Source organism: Arachis hypogaea, chromosome 16 (assembly GCF_003086295.3).
Source record: "Arachis hypogaea cultivar Tifrunner chromosome 16, arahy.Tifrunner.gnm2.J5K5, whole genome shotgun sequence".
Taxonomy (NCBI): Eukaryota; Viridiplantae; Streptophyta; class Magnoliopsida; order Fabales; family Fabaceae; genus Arachis; species Arachis hypogaea.
Window position 1 is genome coordinate 7,163,253 of NC_092051.1, and position 18,494 is coordinate 7,181,746.

The following is an 18,494-nucleotide window of genomic DNA, read 5'->3' on the forward strand; positions in this document are numbered from 1 at the left end:
AACAAACTCAATCACATAGCATACAAGTACAAACACTTATCCATTCGCGACAACTCTTCAATTCAAAGTCGCATCGTTTACACATGCGCAATCAAACTTAATCAAATCACCAAACAACGGTGAACTAACTCAATATTCTCGCCCAACCAATTCACTTTTATCAAAATCGTCTCAGCAACTATTCAAATTAACTATTCAGTTCCATGAAAAACCTAATCGTTGCATCTATTAAATCAACGATTTAAAATTACATTGGAAAAATCAAAAGCACAATCAATGACATGACTACTACACTTTCCAATACACGTTAACTTCAAATCACGTCTGAAATTCAAATTATTTATTATTTTAATAAAGTAAGTTGATCTGGGGGCTCCATACCTATAACTCAAATTGCCGAGTTATAACTAAAAAAGCTCAACCTACTTTATCAAAATATAGCCAGGCTAAGTTTGGGGGCTATAATACGGCCGTTACAAATTCGATGTCATAATTCGGCATTATATACAATAACTCGGCATTATGCACTATAACTCGGCACTTTATGTTATAACTCAGCGTTATACGTTACAATCAGACTCAACGGACTACATCCTGGAATAAAAACGTCCGACCAGTCATTATCATTTATTAAAACCTATTAATTGCTTTTCAATTCAGATGATCAATAGAAACGTAACCGACCTATTTTATCTCACGTATAAAGGTATGATATTTTATCTTCAAACGATACATTGAATTCTCAATAATGACTTAAGCTTCGGAGTGCCTTTGCAGGTACACTCCTCCCTTGTTTCTTGCTCACGCTCCGCGCAATTGGACATCCCTTCGGAGTAAAGCTCGGACTTCCACAAAGTTCAAAGATCGGCACCGAAGATAACAACTCGGCGTAGATTCCCAGGAGTCGAGCTCTCCCCTCAGGTATCCATACAAGAACATTACTAATTTAATAATTTAAATTTTGCATAATATCGTTCATTATAGGATTATATATCTTGTGATATAGAAGGAAAAGGATTAAGCCTTGGAAGTGGGAGAGCAATGAGAGGGTGAGCCCTCGGATTAACAATTCCAGCAGGCTTCTCTTCCATGTCAAGGATCTTTTCATCATCATGAAGCTTCCATTCAAAGCACTGAATCATGGCAGCGAGAGTGACATGCGCAATTTGCAAAGCCAGAGAGATTCCAGGGCACATTCTTCTTCCACTCCCAAATGGAATCAACTCATATTGCTGTCCTCTTACATCCATATGTTTCCCAATGAATCTCTCGGGCCTGAACTCCAACGGATTCTCCCAGTGGTTAGGGTCCCTACCAATGGCCCACACATTCACGAACAACCGACACTTTGCTGGAATCTCGTAACCATTTACTATGGCCCTTCTAGAACACTGCCTGAATAGCAATGGGCCTGCAGGGTGAAGCCTTAGTGTTTCTTTCACAATGGCTTGAATGTAAGCAAGGTTGGGAATGTCCGATTCTTCAACAATCCTCTTCTTTCCAACCACCGAATCCACCTCTTGACGCGCTTTCTCCATAACGTCTGGATTCTTCATTAACTCTGCCATCGCCCATTCCATTGTCACAGCCGTTGTATCTGTCCCTGCCACAAGTATGTCCTACAAAGTTGACATTAATTACTACTGTTAACAATATTAATGTGAAGAAAACTATTAGTGTTTGTGGTGCTAGTAGTAAAAATGTACTTATCAAATTAGTTACATGTACGAGTCAAGTAGTCAGTTTTGTCCAAGCTAGTAACTATCAAATCTCAATACAGAGTAATCAGATTCATTATTCTTCCAATTTCTCACTATTCATGACCATGATAGGTCCCAATCATATGAAAATAATTAAACAAAATTTTAGCTACTTGCACATATATGGATATTGGATGGACATACCATTATGAAGGCCTTGATGTTTTCGGTATCCAATTTGATATCAGCGGTTTCATCTTCAGATATGTGAAGAAGAACATCAAGTATATCCCTTGCACCCTCACCCTTGTTCTTTTTACTTTCATGTTTATGCTCCTCAATCGCTCTGTCCAGCAAGCCATCGAACCTTACCCGAATCTCCTTGAGTTTCTTCTTGAATCCCTGAACATCAAGATCCTTCAAGAACCACAAGAAGTCCGACAAGTTGAACTTCCCCGTCAGCTCCGCCGTGTCCGCCACCAGCTTCCTCACCACCTCCTCGTCACTCTCTCCGTCCCCACAACTCGTCTGCCTCATAATCATCCTTGAAACAATGTTGTTGGAGAGAGTCATGAGTTGTGCCCCGACATCCACGGCCTCACCAGCCACCCCTTTCTTCACCAACACGCTAAGGAACCTCCTTGTCTCTTGCTGCCGCACGTGGAGGAGCTGATGGAGCATTTTGCCGCCGAGGAGCTCCGACATGCACACCTTCTTCATGAATTTCCAGTAAGGTCCGTACGGGGCAAACAAAAAGTCCTTGAAGCCGTAAGTTAGGGTCTCTATGGCCACTGTCTGCGCGGGGCGGTCGGAGAAGGAGGTTTCGTGTGTTTTAAGGAATTCCCTAGCTGCCTCGGCGGTGGACACCACGACGCAAGGGGCGGAGCCGAGGTAGAGGTGAATGATGGGTCCATAGCGGGTTGAGAACTTGTAGAAATCTTGGTGTGGTGTTGATGAGAGGAGGTGGAGGTGGCCAATGATTGGTAGGGCTTTTGGACCCGGCGGAAGCGGCAAAGAAGAATGGTTTTGCTTTCTTTTTCTTAGTATTATGGATCCAATGAAGATGGTAGAAACTGCGCAAATTAACAACACTTGAATGTAGGATTGTAAGTCTGCCATATTTTGTTTAAGAATTTCCATATATGATATCATCTTATATATAACTTGCATTGAATCATTCACTTGAATAGCTCGTCTAGACCGTTTTACATTTCCATTAAATTTTCTTCGAAAACAGATAGATTTCTAAAGTAAGCTCTCACATAGAGACGTAATCAGATGGGATGTAGCCAAAATATCAAGTTCATTAGCATTATTAAAAAATTATAAATAATTTTAGAGAGACAATCATTTAAAATTATTTTATTTAATTTATTATTTATAATTTTATATATATAATATGTAAATTATATATTTATTGTGTATAAAATTATTCATTTATTTTACTAATAATTAAAGAATACGAAATAAAAAATTTTAAACTATTTTAGATTAATTTTTATTGTCTTATAAATATTTTTTAAAAATTAAATTAGATATATATATTTTGTTTTTTTAAATAATATTTTTATATTAAAATTTATTATTATATATTTATGTATGAATATATATAATTTAATTTATTTTTAATATTTATTTTATATTTTAAAATATATTATATACTGTTGGTTAATTTTAATAAGTAATTTTAATATACACTTAGTAGCATGGTTAATATTTTTTACTCATTGATCCAATTTAATAATTTACGGATTAAATCAAATGGGATACGTAGATATAAAATATTTCAAATTAAAAAAAATCGCTTCTAACTTTTTTTCTCCTCTTTTTGACATGTTTTACTTCAAAAAAGTTATTTAACGTTAATTTTTTAAATGATAAAAATTAAAAATTAAAATTAAAAAATTTAATAAATAATATATTTTTATTTATTTATTTTTTTTATCAAATACAGAAAAACTTGAACGACAACTTTTTTAGATAAATATAAAAAAATTATATCATTTGGGATAGGGGTGCACAGATCCGGCCCGGTCCGAAGGCCCGACTCGGTTCCGAACACTTTAGGGGCTGATTTGGTGTGATTTCATCGGGGGTTTAGGGTCGGATAAGGGTCTCAAAAATAGACCCGGTCATTATTTTGGGTCGGGTCCGGGCCATGGCTCGGGTCACCCGAAGTCAGCCTGGTGGCCCGGTCATCATACACAATTAATATTTTGTGTTATTAGTGATGGATCATGACTATTCTTATGTGGAATTTAAGTATTGTAAACCTTAATATTTTGTGTTATTAGTCATTATAAGACTATAAGTTAATGTTTTATGTTTAGAATGCATAAGACTTTAGACTAATGCATAATATTGTGTTATTTGTATTGATTTAAATATTTGGTATTATTAGACAATATTAGTATTGATTGTGGTTTTGCTTTAGTATTGATTGTGGTTATACTTTAATTTTAAAGAAGGGTTGGTTCTTGTTATATTTTTTTAAGTGAATTTTATCATGTTAAATAATGGTTGAAGTCTTGGAAATTTGGATATTTTTACATGCTAGCTTACAAGAAGATATCAACGTAATGTAATGTTAACGGTCCGGTTTTCACCCGGTTTTTATCCGATATAATTGTGGCCCGAAAGTGTATTGGTTTTATCGGATTTAGGGTCAGGTTCGAATCTAATAAATAGACTCGGTGTATATTTCGAATTGGATCTGAATCACATCAAACCTGGCTTCATCGAGCCCATGTGCACTTCTAATTTGAGATATAATTCATTGACATATATTTTTATTTATTTATTTATTATCAAACCTACCAGATTAAATCTACGGGTATAATAAAATATATTTGCGGATCAAAACGAATATTTAATATATTTTTATTTATTTATTTATTTATTATCCGTGAATTTCGGATCCAATCCCTCTGTATGTAACAAATCTCTCAAATTCAAACCATTCATTTATTGACTTTGGATCCAACCTCCCCCAGCTAATGCCACATCACATTCATAAAAGAGAAGTACTAGGAGTTAGTAATTTTTGTATTTTGTAACCATCAATTAATTATTAATAATATTTTTAATGATGTGAAATTATATTTAATAATAAAAAATTATTTACTTTTTTTTATAATTAAATATTAACCACAAAATACAAAAAAAATTGCTAGTTCCTAAACTTTCTCTTCTAAAAAAAAGGCGTATTTATGGATAAGCGGCCACTGACATGGAAATTCAAGATTTGTAGCCGCCATATTATTTCACATGGATGGAAAGGGACTAAGCCTAGGCAGAGGGACACAAATCAAGGGACAAGCCCTGGAAAGAGTCAACCCTGGTTTCTCTTCCATATCAACAATCTCACTGCCACCGCCGCTAACCTTCCATTCAAAGCACTGCACCATTGCACCAAGGTTGGCCTGCACTACTTGTAAGGCTAGTGAGGTTCCAGGGCATCCTCTTCTACCACTCCCAAATGGAATCATATGCAAGTGTTGCCCCCTAACATCTAACTGCCTCTTCCCACTTTCTTCTTCAACAAGAAACCTCTCTGGCTTGAACTCCAGTGGGTTTTCCCAGTAATTTGGGTCCCTTCCAATAGCCCAAATATTAACAAACAATTGTGTCTTTGCCGGAATCTCGTAGCCCCATATGGTGCAATCCTCAGATGATTCTCTAACTGTCATTGGACCTGTTGGGTGAATTCTCAGTGTTTCTTTGACTATAGCTTGAAGATAAGGAAGGTTGACAATGTCTGATTCTTCTACTATCCTATTATTTCCAACCACGGTTTTGATCTCTTGCCTTGCCCTCTCCATCACTTGAGGGTGATTTATCAACTCAGCTAGACCCCATTCTATAGTTAATGCTGAAGTGTCTGTTCCTGCTATAAATATGTCCTGCAATATTGATGAAAATGAAATTGGTAAGTTCAAAAATTAATGCTTCTAGATATAATTTTTATATATACGAGAATCTGAAACTTACCAAGATGAAGGCCTTGATGTTCTCTTTAGTCAAACGTATCTCAGAGTTATCATCTTCATGTATGTCCAATAATATATCAAGTAGGTCTTTGATTTCACCATCTTCTCCTTCCTTCTTCCTCTTCATCCTTTCCCCTTGATGTTCCTTGATCACTCTCTCCATCATGGAATCAAACCTGTTCCGAATCTCCTCAACCCTTTTTCTAAAACCCTGCAAGTCCCAGTTCTTGAGGAACCAAATGAAATCCGAAGCATTAAACTTCCCGGTAAGTTCTGCTGTGTCCTGCACCAGCTTCCGCACCTCCTCAGCCTCACCATCATCTTCCATATGGGTCTTGCTCATGATCATCCTCGAGATAACGTTATTCGAAAGCTTCAAGAGTTCTCCTCCAACATCAACAGCTTCACCAGCCATCCCTCTCTTAAGCAATAACCCCAAGAATCTCTCTGTCTCTTGCCTCCTCAATGGTAAAAGCTGGTTTAGCGTGTCGCCTCCGAGAAGTTCAGACATGCAAATCTTTTTCATGAACTTCCAGTAAGGTCCATATGGGGCAAAGGAGAAGTCTTGAGAACCATATGTAAGATAATCAACAGCGAGATTTCGAGGCCGGTTTGAGAAGGAAGATTCATGAGTCTTGAGGAATTCTTTTGCGGATTCTGGTGTGGAAGCTACTACACAAGGGACAGAACCAAGTTTAATGTGCATTATAGGTCCATAGCGGATTGAGAGTTTGTGAAGAGCTTGGTGAGGAATTGGAGCAAGAAGATGAAGGTGTCCAATTATGGGAAGGGACAGTGGACTTGGCGGTTTGTTATGAGACTTGTTCTTTTTTCTGTTGAATATGGCTCTAACTATGATTGTGGAAATTAACCATATCATGAAAAGTTGAATATAATCTTTGTAATCATAATCACCAGCCATTTTATGAAACTTCCTCTTCTTGAAGTTGTGTATATAGGTTATCATGTGGTTCTATCATATATAATTAGAAGGGTGATAGACTTGGTTAATTTACTAGTATATATGTTATGTTTGATATGTTTTGTTTTGTGCTTTGGCAACAGGCATGTAAGTGTTTGCATTTTATTCAAACTTTTTTGTGAAGGCCGGCAATTATTGAGGTATCTTGTGACCAAATCCAAACTCAAATAGAATTTTGACATTCATCTGTTGTTGTCCTCATATGCAAAGAAAGCTCTGTTATTGTTATATATAGAAATGAGTTTGAAGTAGTTTATAATTAATCTATTCATGTGTTTTATTTTTTATTAATCTCCTTTACATGTTGTTAATTGTAAAATCACAAGTAATGGCCAAACTAGAACTATTGTTTTAAGTTTTAGTCCTTCTCCTTGGGAAAAGATCCATACATATTAATCTAAATAATTGCCGGATATGAGATTGTTTTATTGATTTCAATAGAAATAAGAGAAGAGAAAGGTAGACTGTATCACATAAATTGAAGTCATATATTGTAAGGGTCCCAAAATGAATCAATGAAAATAAGATACAAAATTCTTACAAGAATTTTATTTTCAACTTCATTGATAAAAACTTGGTAGTTGGTACAACAAATAAAGACACATTCTATTTACATACCTGTCACATAAAAATATTTTTATTATTTATTTTTACATAAAAATATTTTTATGTGTAATTTTAGACATTTAAGCCGACAGAGAAAAGGGATTAAAACATGTAACAGGGTAACAAACAAGTGGTTGTGCCAATGCCATAGAAAAAGAGGAGCCTTCTTCCATGTTAACCCTATCTCCACCTTTGATTCTCCAATCAAAGCATTGGATCAACGCAGCAACCGTCAGATTTATGACCGTCAAAGCAAGAGAAGCTCCAGGGCAACCCCTCTTACCAAACCCAAACGGAATATACCTGAAATCGTTAACACTCATTTTAATGAAACGTTCCTTTAAATAATAATGATCACCATAGACCCCATCATCGAAGAATCTCTCAGGGATAAAATCTTCCGGGTTGGGCCATGCTTCTGGGTCCCGCATAATGGCGTAGATATTGATAATTGTTCTTGTTTGGCTCTTCACAGTGTAGCCATTGATGCTGAAATCTTCTGCAGCCTCTCTCAAAGATAACGGTGCCGTTGGATGGAGCCTCATAGCTTCCTTTATAACAGCCTGGAGGTAAGGAAGATTTGGAACGTCGGATTCGTTGACCAGCCTGGTTGACCCCACCACTGCGTCAATCTCTGCCCTCAACCTCTTCAATACTGTTGGGTGGTTTAAGATCTCTGCCATGGTCCATTGCACTGACACTGAACTGGAGTCCGTTCCCGCAAGGAAAATATCCTTGCATTATTCCACGCACCACAAATAAATTTAGTGTGTATTTGAATTAAAATTTATAAATAAGAATTTGTATAAAATTAATTTTATAAAATTAATTTTGATTAAAAATAAATTGATATAAATATAATTTATGTTTGATATTAAAAATAAATTTATAATTCAAATTTGGTGAAGACTCGTATACTAGTTTATGTAGTTACCTTCGTGTAGAATGATATTAGAAAATTATTAGATAATTTATAATTTGATTAAATTATTATATAATAAATTTTAAATATTAATTTTAAATAAAAATAAAAATTACATTTTGCTAACACTAATAAAAAATATTTAACTTTTTTTTAAACCAAGGATGATTAAAAAAATTTCCAATGTAGGGTCGGCATAAATAATCTTCTCCACGTCAACGGCAAAGTATAAATTCATGAATAGATTAAAAATATTAAATCTTAATCTATAAGGTGCTTCAAGTTGTGAGTGCATTAGACTTCTTTATTGATTTGAGTAAACCACTAAAAATATTTCAAAAGATTTACTTGCTTACATGATAAACTCGTTTTTAAAATATAACCAAAAAATTTATTTTCTATAAATAACAAAATACTTTTATATTTGACAAGTAATTTTGTATTTGACAAAAGTAGAAAGTAAAGAAAAAAAATTCGATCCGTCCACCCCCACATATCTGATCTGTATTCGGTTTGAATTTGTTTGAAAATATATCTAATCTGTTGGTCTATTAGGTATTATCCGATCCGATTTATATACACATAAGATCACATATCGATATCGGATATTGGTATCACATCTGCGAATTCAATCTGATAGATGCGATCAAAAAATTAAAAAAAATAAAAAATATATGTTTGGTTATTTTATTTATTCTTTTATTATCGGTTATTTATTTTTATTATTTAAAAAAATATTGAATAATATTTTGAAGTAAAACAGATCAAAAGAAGAAAAAAAAAGTATCTTCACGAAGAAATTAAAAGTTAGAACTATAGATATTTTTTTAATTTGATGTCTCATCATATATGCATAATGATCCGATATGATTTAATTTTTTGATTCAATTTTATCCGTGTACAACTTTTGAAAAAAGGTTTGAGCATATAATTCAAATTTTTGAGGTAGTATTTGAATAATTATTTAAAAGGTACATACAAAAAATAAAACAAAATTAATTTTTAAATTTTTTTTAAATTATTTCTATTCACAACTTTTTTCATTATTTGTTTAAAAAAATTATAAAATTACTAAATTTTAAAAATAAAAAAGCCTAAATTTTTTAATTATAATTGAAAAAAATCTATCAAAAATAACACTTAAATCTTTTAGGCTGCATTTTTTAGGAGGGTTGAACACTAAGACACGCACACAGAGACAAAAAAAAATTATATTTAACAGATGAGATATAAATAGAGATATTATGTTAAAAGATATTAAATTAATGTATTTTGTTTATAAATATATTTTTTATTATTCTTGTTAATTTTTTATAATTTTATTTTTTTATTATTATATATTTTTTTTAAATTTTTAATAAAAAAATGAGAATAAATTAAATTTTTATAATTTGTTCTAGTCTATCATCAAATAAAATACAAAAATACAAAATTTTGTGTCTCTATTTTTTGTGTCTTGTTTTTAATGTTTTATCCTGTCCTATTCTTGTAAACAAATGTAGTCTTAAAAGGATAGTTAAATCTTTGGAGAGTATTGTTAGCTTACCCTTGGGTAATTAATTACAATGAAATGCATGGCAAGAAGAAAAAAAAAGAACTTACTCGGAAGAAGGCCTTGATATGATTCCTTGTTAATCTCACTTGAGCATTTGGATCTCTATAGACTTGCAACAAAACGTCCATCATGTCCCATGTTTCTCCTTCATTATCATTCTTCTTCTCATGTTCCTCCATGATCCTCTCCACGATCTGGTCAAATCTAGTGAGTGTTTTCAAAAGTCTTTTCCCATACCCAAATAAGTCCAGTTTACCCAAAGGCCCAAGAACATCACCAATGCTAAATTTGGCACCAAGTTCAAGAAACTCCTTCACCAAACCATGAATCTCCACAGCATCATCATCGCTATTCTTATCTTTGTCCAGACATGTAGTGCTCATGGCCGTCCTACATAGGATATTGTTGGTCAAAGTAGTAAGCTCAAAACCCAAATCACACTCTCTGCCCTCACTAGAACAAACCATAAGTGATTTCAAGAGCTTCTTAATCTCTTGTTCCCTTACGTGCATGAATCTCCCGAGCTGAGAACTCGAGAGAAGTTCATTCATGCATAGCTTCTTCATGAACCTCCAATAAGGCCCATAAGGTGCAAAAACAAAATCACACCCTTCATAGAGGTTGTACTCAGAGGAGGACCCAATGTGAGGCCTGTTAATGAAATTGATTTCATTGGTTTTCAACACTTGTTTTGCAACTTGTGCGTTGGAGACAAGTATGAAAGTTGAGGCACCTAAACGAAGCTGAATCAGAGGGCCATAGAGTTTAGCCAAGGCTTGGAATGACTTTGGTATTACTGATGAGCCTATAAGGTGAAGGTGTCCGATTATGGGTAGTGATGGTGGTGATGGTGGTGTTTGAATTCTGGGATTTGTTCTTGTTTTGCCAATTAGGTACTTGAGGAGTGAAATCAAAACAACAAGACTTAACCATGAGAACATGTAAAACACAATGCTAATAGCACTTGTAGCAGCCATGGTTCAGTTTTGGACTTTTAGGACTGATATATATAGATATTGCTGCTTCTTTATCTTGGACTTCAGAACATGCAATTGCAAATTAATGGGGGATTTCTTGGGGGTTCGATGAAATTTTTAAAATTATCTTATATACTTAAAAAATTGATAATACACGTCTTATAAGACATAGCATTGTATTATATTATAGAAAAGCTTTCAAGTATACTGGTACATCAATGTTTTAATAAATTTTAATTGTTAATTTTAATTATATATATTATATATATTTTTTATAATTAAAATTAACGGCTAAAAATTATGAAAATATTATGTACATATATATTTAAAAAAAATTTTAATATTGTATTATATATTGTTTTTTTTTTTACTTAGAAAGAATTCAATCTAAAATGAAACAGGTTAAATAAATAATAAAGATAGGACTTTTACTTAAAACACTCTATGCTAAATCAAGAATATTGTACTTATTATTACATTTTTTCGATAAGTGAAGTATCATTCTCGAAACATGATAAGATACCAAAATTTTACAAAATATCAAGCATAACAAAAGACATTTTAATGCCACGTATATTGTAACTCTTTTAATACGAGTTGATGCTTAGATCATCTGTTCATACTTATTAAAATATTAGATGACCTAAAACCTGCAAAATAGGAGGGATATTTTATGTATTTTAAGAAATTAAAATTATTTTATACACTTAAAAAAGGATTTTTTCTAGAATAAAATATAAAAAATAATTAATTTTCGAAATAAGATATTTGAACATTAATTTTTAGAATACGATTTTTTTTTGGAATTAAGGGCAAGTTCGTCGCACCCCCAGCGAACTCTATAAATTATGGAGTTCGCTGCACCCCCGACAAACTCTAAGTTGGGTTTCCAAAATAAAAGCATGCCTGTTGGAGAGCGGAGCTGAGAACTATAATTTCATTCTCCACTTTCGTTCTCATTGTTGACATTTTTTCTCTACAATGTCAAGGAATTCATTGTTATCCATTCATTATGATAGTGAAATAGTATATGATGAAGAAGGTTCTATCGTTTTTAGATCAGGGTAACCGATAATTACCTATATGACACCAGATGTCAAGAGTCTAACAGCGTTGAAGAATCTGATATTGCATTCCGTCGAAAAAAATATTTACTACAGACATCCAGCCGGAGTAAATGGCAGTTTGTCTTATAAAAGGTATATCACAGTTGTCTTGTCTCTGTTGATAGTATATTTATTAGACAACGGTTGTGAGAAATATTTCTGTTATTTTGAATTAGGTATTGTTTATGTGACAACCAGGATGTATGTCTTATAAGGTCGTGGAACAACCGATGAACAAATGTTCATCTGTTGGAATTATTTGTGTTTCTCGTTGAGTTAGGTGGCCAAGGATCATCTGCAGATACTGTCGATGATAGTCCATTAAATGGAGCTGTTAGACGAAATATCAGAAGGATGATAGTGGATCTAAATATGCCACCTGAAGGTAGTCAAGAGGGATCTAATGTTGAAGTTCGTAATACTGATTTGATGGATGACGATGTTAAAAGTAATAAGGGTTTTGCTATCAAGGATCCGATGATAGATCAGTCTGAAATTAACCCCGATGACGGAGACGATGCTGATGATGAACCACCCGAAATTTCTGATGATGGTAACGAGGAAGAAGAGATGAACTTCTACAGTGACATACAAATTACTCTGACACAGCTGCCATACGACCGGCCAGATCACCTCTCTAGGTTGAATCTTGATGCAATGACTTCAGATTGGTCGTTTACCCATAGAGGCCCCAAAAAGAATCCAAGCAATGAGTTTGAGATTGGACAATAATTTCAGAACAAGGAAGAAGTCATATTGGCAGTTAAAAGGTATAGCATCAGGAGGGCTGCGGAATACAAAATAGTAGAGAATAACCAGTTGAGGTATAATGCACAGTGTATCCAGTTCGAGCCCAGTTGTACTTGGAGCATACTCATATCATATTGCCGAAAGTAAGAAAAGTGGGAGGTTATGAGATACACTAATCATCATACTTGCATGCAAACTTCGATGGGGCAAGACCATCGTAGGTTGGATTCGAAGGTGATTGCTCAACACATTTTCACAATGGTCTAAGCGGATCCAACAATCAGCATCAGAATTCTGTAAGGAGGTGTGGAGAATCACTTCAGTTACAAGGCATCCTACAGAAAGGTTTGACTTGCAAAACAGAGAGTCATTGCTAGAATATATGGCGATTGGGAGGAGTCATACAACGAGTTTCTTCGTTGGTTATTCGCTATGCAGATGCACTTGCCCGATAAAATTTATTTCATTATGGTTATTCGCTATTAAAAAATACACCATCTACAATATGCTAACTGAAAATGGGTCTTTAGGTACTTGGGTGCAACTTGTGACACAGCATTGGCCTGGTTCTGCCGACACAATAATGTTTCATCGGATTTTTTGGACATTTTCACCGTGTGTTAAGGCTTTCAAGCATTGCAAGCCACTTATTTCTATTGATGACACCCACTTATATAGTAAATACGGTAGGACGTTGCTGATGGCCATATCTCAAGATGGTAACGCAAACATTTTGCCTATTGCATTTGCCGTTGTTGAGGGTGAGACGAAGGATGGATGGTCGTTCTTTCTTTCATATCTGTGGCAACATGTGACACCACAACCCGGTATCTTAGTGATTTCAGACAGACACAAATCAATTAATGGTGCGTTGAATGCCGAGGAAAGCTTATGGAAACCACCTCATGCCTTTCAGGCATTTTGTACAAGACATATTGCTGCCAACTTCATGACTCACTTCAAGAACAAGGACTTGAAGAAGGTTCTGGTTAACGCAGCGTATTCGAAGTCGCAGCATGAGTTCACTCATTATTTTGGCCGTCTAAGGAGCAAAAATGTAGCAATCACAAATTGGCTTGAAGAAATGCTACGGCCACAGTGGGCATAGTATGCGGATGAAGGTCGTCGATTTGGTCACATGACGACGAATATCTCCAAGTGCATTAACCCTGTGATAAAGGGTTCTTGCATACCGTGTTGTGGAACCATGTGAGCTTCACAGTCCACTTGATCTGTGACTGTCTGTCATCTGGGTCAAGAACAGCACCCAGTAGTTGCTGACATAAGTCCTCAATGGTCCGTCCCTGATGGTGCTGCTCCCAACCACCTATGTATCCACTCATAAGATCACCGTCGATCTTGAGTCCCAGCTAATAGGCCACGTCCTGCAGGGTGATAGTCATCTCCCCGCATGGTAGATGAAACGTGTGGGATTCAGGCATGCACCTCTCTATCAGCGCCGAGGCACCATATAGGCCACATACTCAAACCCGGCTCGTTTGAGATAGGGCCTAATTTGCTCCGGCAGCCGTGTCATCAAATTCCGCTGGGTGCACAAGATCCGAGGCGTCTACCAAACAGAAACAAAAAATTAAAAAAAAAGGATGGCGAACACATAAAATAACAAGTTCACTATTTATTAATTATAATAAAATAAACAATAGTGATAAAAGTGTACCACTCAATCAAGTCTGCTAGCAATGTGCTCAACCTGATCCAATCTGTAAAGCATATCCTCATAACCCAATAACTACTGCTCCATCTAACCACACTCTAGTAAAATAAAATAACATATACTGAACTCAGTTCCTTTTACATTAACTAAATTCTTAAAAAACATATTTAAACCTGCTAATTGTCTACCTTACTTCTTAATCACTTTATAAACTTACTAATTAAAGTTTAACCCAACTACATGAGGCCATCAACTAACACCCTAACAACCCTAATCAATAACTAATTGAACCATAATCATGTTTCTTCCTAGTCTAACCTAACCTAACTAATTATTCCACTAATTACCTTATAATTCACAACTTAAACTAACTATTCTGACTAAACTAACTAAGAATTCACTAACAACTTATACTAATTAACATGTTATAAACAATAAACAGCAACTGTACTTGAAAACAATAACATAAAAAAGCTGAACTAATTAACATGTTATATACTCTAACTAACATGTAAACAGTAAATCTATAACTTTAACTAACATGCAACCACTAACCAGTAACTTTAACTAATATGTAAACAGTAACTCTAACTAACATATTATTTACTGACCTGAAACTGAGGATGTCGTAGATAACGAACTTTACGGACGTCGAAAGACAGAAAAAAAAGAACAAAATAAATTTGGAGGAGAGATTTAGAAAGAAAGGGACAAATGAGAATAGCCCCACCACCTTTATATACTATGCTGAACCCAACCTAAAATTCGTCGGGAGTGCGGCGAATTTCATAATTTATATAGAGTTTGTCGGAGGTGTGACGAACTTGCCCTTAATTCCAAAAAAAAAATCACATTCTAAAAATTAAAGTTCAAATATCTTGTTTTCGGAAATTAATTATTTTTTATATTTTATCCTTAAAAAAATCCCTTAAAAAGATAATATATGTGTGTATACATACCGGTCACAAGGCACATCCCTCATGTATTATATAGTTATATATTTAGGAAGACCCTCTAGAGTAAAAGAATAAAAATAATATATTTTATGAGTTTTTTTAATGAGCGTTATGATAAAATAATGTATTTAAAAAATTAGTGATAAAGAGTATATTTAATGTAAATAAAAAAATTTTAGGATAAAAATAAAATTTAAAAATATTTTTAAAATTTTTATCAAATTTTAAAAATAAAAAATATACTAACACAAGACGAAAAGTGATATATTATATTCTAACAATTTTATTAAAAAATATTTATTTTATATTATTATCATTTTTGTTATGAAAATTAAATTTAATCAACGTTAGTTCATGATTAAATTTAGTATATAATTTTATTAGAAATCTTAGAAAGGAAGAATTTTCAATTTTTTTTATTTTCATAATCTGTTATTTGAAGAGTTATAAAATATATTAAATTACAATAATATATATTTATCGTCACTACTAGAAAACTAGTTATTACAGATAGATATTTCTGACGAATTTTATCCTACGGAAATACAGATGGAATTTCAGAAGAATTTTTTGTCGGAAAACAAAAAAAACGAATTAGCATAAATTACAGACAGAAAAAAAATCCGTCGATAATTCTGTCAAAAAAATTAATTTATTTTTGTGAAAAATAATTACAGACAGAAAATCCGTCAGTAATTAAATAAACAGAATATTGTGATTTTATAAAATTATTACAGACAAAAAATCTGTCTGTAATTTAAAATAATCCATTGGAAATATTAAAATAAAGGATTGGTTAATGTTACTCTCAAAGTCTCAATCCCTCATTTCACCTTTTTTTTTTTACGTTTTCCTTGGATTACTGCCATGGCTTCTCTCTCTCCATCGAAGATTTGACGTCCTCCGCTGTCGCGCCACCGCCGCCGCTCGCGTCGCACAAGCTCCCTCCACCACCTCTCTCATCGCGTTTGCTCCCTTCATCACCATTGTCGCACGAGCTCTCTCTGTCGTGCTCTTGTCTTACGAGCTCCCTCTGCTGCCGCTCTCGTCGCTGCTTCTTCTCTCCTCGCCAGAGGTTTGTCATCGTCTCTTCTCATCACCGTTAGTTCGGGTAGGCCTTCGCCTCCTTCTCATCCCTAACCCTAACCCTTCCATTGTGACTCTGTTCTGATTTCATTATCCCTAGCCCTATCCGTAGCGCTAACCCTGTCCTTTCCCTATTTTGCTTGAAGTTGAAAATCAAAGAATACGATCCAGGAGAGCTCTTATGTTTGCAAATCAGCTGTTGCTGCTGCAGAGAACTGAGTTTCTAAATTCTAAGGTATGAATTTTGTATGTTCCTGTAATTTGTGAAATCTGAAACATAAAAATTTCTATGATTGTGGTATAGAATGAAGTTTGTTTATGAACTATATATTTGAATTGCTAAGATTTTTTATCTGGAATTTGCATGTTCTTGTTCCTTCCAGTTCTTGTTATGACTTATGAACTATATATAAAATTCTCTTCAAGTGCTAAATATCATTGTTATTCTTTTCTTTTTACTTAGTGAATATACGAAGTTTGTGTTAGAAGCCCTTGAACTGTTGGATACCATAAAGAACTATGAGAGCCGTGACTCCACAGGATGGTTTGCTCTTAAATCTACATGTTCTTATCTTTCTTGGTACTGATACTAATTTTCTGGTTTGAAGATACTACATGTTTTTTGTTACAAATTCTATAGAGATTAGTTTTCTCACAATGATAACTACATGAAATATTGATTTATAACAGAATTTCTATGGTGGTGTATATTAAGGAAGCAAATACAAAGATTAGCTGCTGTTGTCTTTCATGGGAAAAACTATGCTATAGTGATCTCCCCAACTGACTTGACACTGCTGCCTCTTACTATGTCATGAAAAGAATTAAATCCCTTGATCATAAAGATGCCATTCAAAGGACAGTTATTGCATCAATCCATCAGCCTAGTGCTGAAGTTTTTCAATTCTTTGATAATCTCTGTTTGTTCTCTGCTGGCAAAACAGTTTACATTGGACTTGCTTCTGCTGCAATTCAGGTTAATATACAACTAAGAACCAACTAACTAACTAGTTCATATTTTCAATGCCCATCATTTCTATAATACTATCATAAGAACATCATCTTGTATGTAGTTTTTCGCTTCCAATGGTTTTCCTTGTCCTGCTCTTCAAAACCCCTCAGATCATATTCTAAAAAGTATAAACAAGGACTTCGATCAGGTAATAAGCTTCCCAATGCCTCTTTTCTTTTCTTTAACAATTCAGTTGTTCTAAATGAGATTTCCTCTGTCACTTGCATCTTTTTGGCTGCTAAAGTTGAAGAAACTCAAGTGCCTCTTCTCTTGGACCTTCAAGTACGTGTTTTTTTCTCCTTTATATCAAAAAACTTATCATGAGGTTTCTAATAATGTGATTATTTGATCATGAATTATCATCAGGTTGAAGATGCAAAATATGTGTTTGAGTCAAAGACTATTCAGAGAATGGAGCTTCTGATTCTGTCCACCTTGAATTGGAAGATGCACCCTATGACCCCACTCTCAGCGATTGAAGAATAGGTGGATTTGACACAGCACATGCTGTAGCTAGGTAATTTTGTTATCGGTTCTTTTTTTTTCTTTTTGGCTAATGAAACATATTTCATGGATTTGAATTTTAGTGTGTAAGTTTGATTTAATTTTCAGGGCATATGATCGAGCTGTGATCAAATTCCGTGGCATTGATGCAGATATCAATTTCAACGTCAGTGATTATAACGAAGATATAAAGCAAAATATATGTAATTGATTGACCAAATCTATGCACGCCTTTGCCAGAAGATATCCACATTGCTTCTTTATTGTTCCAAATCTGTTTCTGCTTATATGCAATAAAATCAATTTATTTCATTGCCTTGGCTTTTATTTCTTCTCCCAAAGTTTCCTTCTATTTTGTGTTGACGTACTATGTGAATGTGAATGGTTTAGTCTATTTTAACTTTTTAGTTGATTCTCGTGCTTGCTCATATTTTTGGATTGTCTTAGTCGTGCCTTTCATCTGAGTCTCGTGCTTATGTGTAAATATTTTGCCTAGTTCATGTTCTCAATCTTTGTCAGGTCCCACGAGGAAAAACGATCTGCTTATGCACCCCAATTCGGAGTGAGGTATGATGGAGTTTATAGAATAGAGAAATGCTGGCGTAAGAAGGGAATACAAGTAAGATACTAGGAAATCCTTGTAATTAATTAATTTAATAGAGAGATAGGCTTAT

The 18,494-nt window shown here is 34.2% G+C and overlaps 3 protein-coding genes and 1 long non-coding RNA gene across 4 annotated transcripts; 1 reads left to right on the forward strand and 3 right to left on the reverse strand.

Annotated features, from left to right (window-relative positions):
* Positions 1-488: 488 nt before the first annotated feature.
* LOC112758599 (cytochrome P450 93A3) lies at positions 489-2,870 on the reverse strand. Its single transcript, XM_025807309.2, has 2 exons — positions 1,905-2,870; positions 489-1,619 (listed from the first exon to the last, which is right to left on the reverse strand). The coding sequence occupies exons 1-2, from the start codon at positions 2,868-2,870 to the stop codon at positions 987-989; spliced, it is 1,599 nt and encodes a 532-aa protein (XP_025663094.1). The 3' UTR covers positions 489-986.
* LOC140172876 (cytochrome P450 93A3-like) lies at positions 1,909-6,847 on the reverse strand. The gene is made up of 2 exons (XM_072219727.1): positions 5,691-6,847; positions 1,909-5,602 (listed from the first exon to the last, which is right to left on the reverse strand). Exons 1-2 carry the CDS (start codon positions 6,654-6,656, stop codon positions 4,964-4,966), a joined length of 1,605 nt encoding a protein of 534 aa, XP_072075828.1. The 5' UTR covers positions 6,657-6,847; the 3' UTR covers positions 1,909-4,963.
* Positions 6,848-7,193: 346 nt separating this feature from the next.
* LOC112759025 (3,9-dihydroxypterocarpan 6A-monooxygenase) lies at positions 7,194-10,845 on the reverse strand. Its single transcript, XM_025807718.3, has 2 exons — positions 9,802-10,845; positions 7,194-8,011 (listed from the first exon to the last, which is right to left on the reverse strand). The coding sequence occupies exons 1-2, from the start codon at positions 10,729-10,731 to the stop codon at positions 7,358-7,360; spliced, it is 1,584 nt and encodes a 527-aa protein (XP_025663503.1). The 5' UTR covers positions 10,732-10,845; the 3' UTR covers positions 7,194-7,357.
* Positions 10,846-16,437: 5,592 nt separating this feature from the next.
* LOC112756490 (uncharacterized) lies at positions 16,438-18,132 on the forward strand. The gene is made up of 4 exons (XR_003179368.3): positions 16,438-16,539; positions 16,768-17,464; positions 17,561-17,598; positions 17,683-18,132. It is a non-coding gene; the product is annotated as an uncharacterized lncRNA (long non-coding RNA).
* Positions 18,133-18,494: the final 362 nt, after the last annotated feature.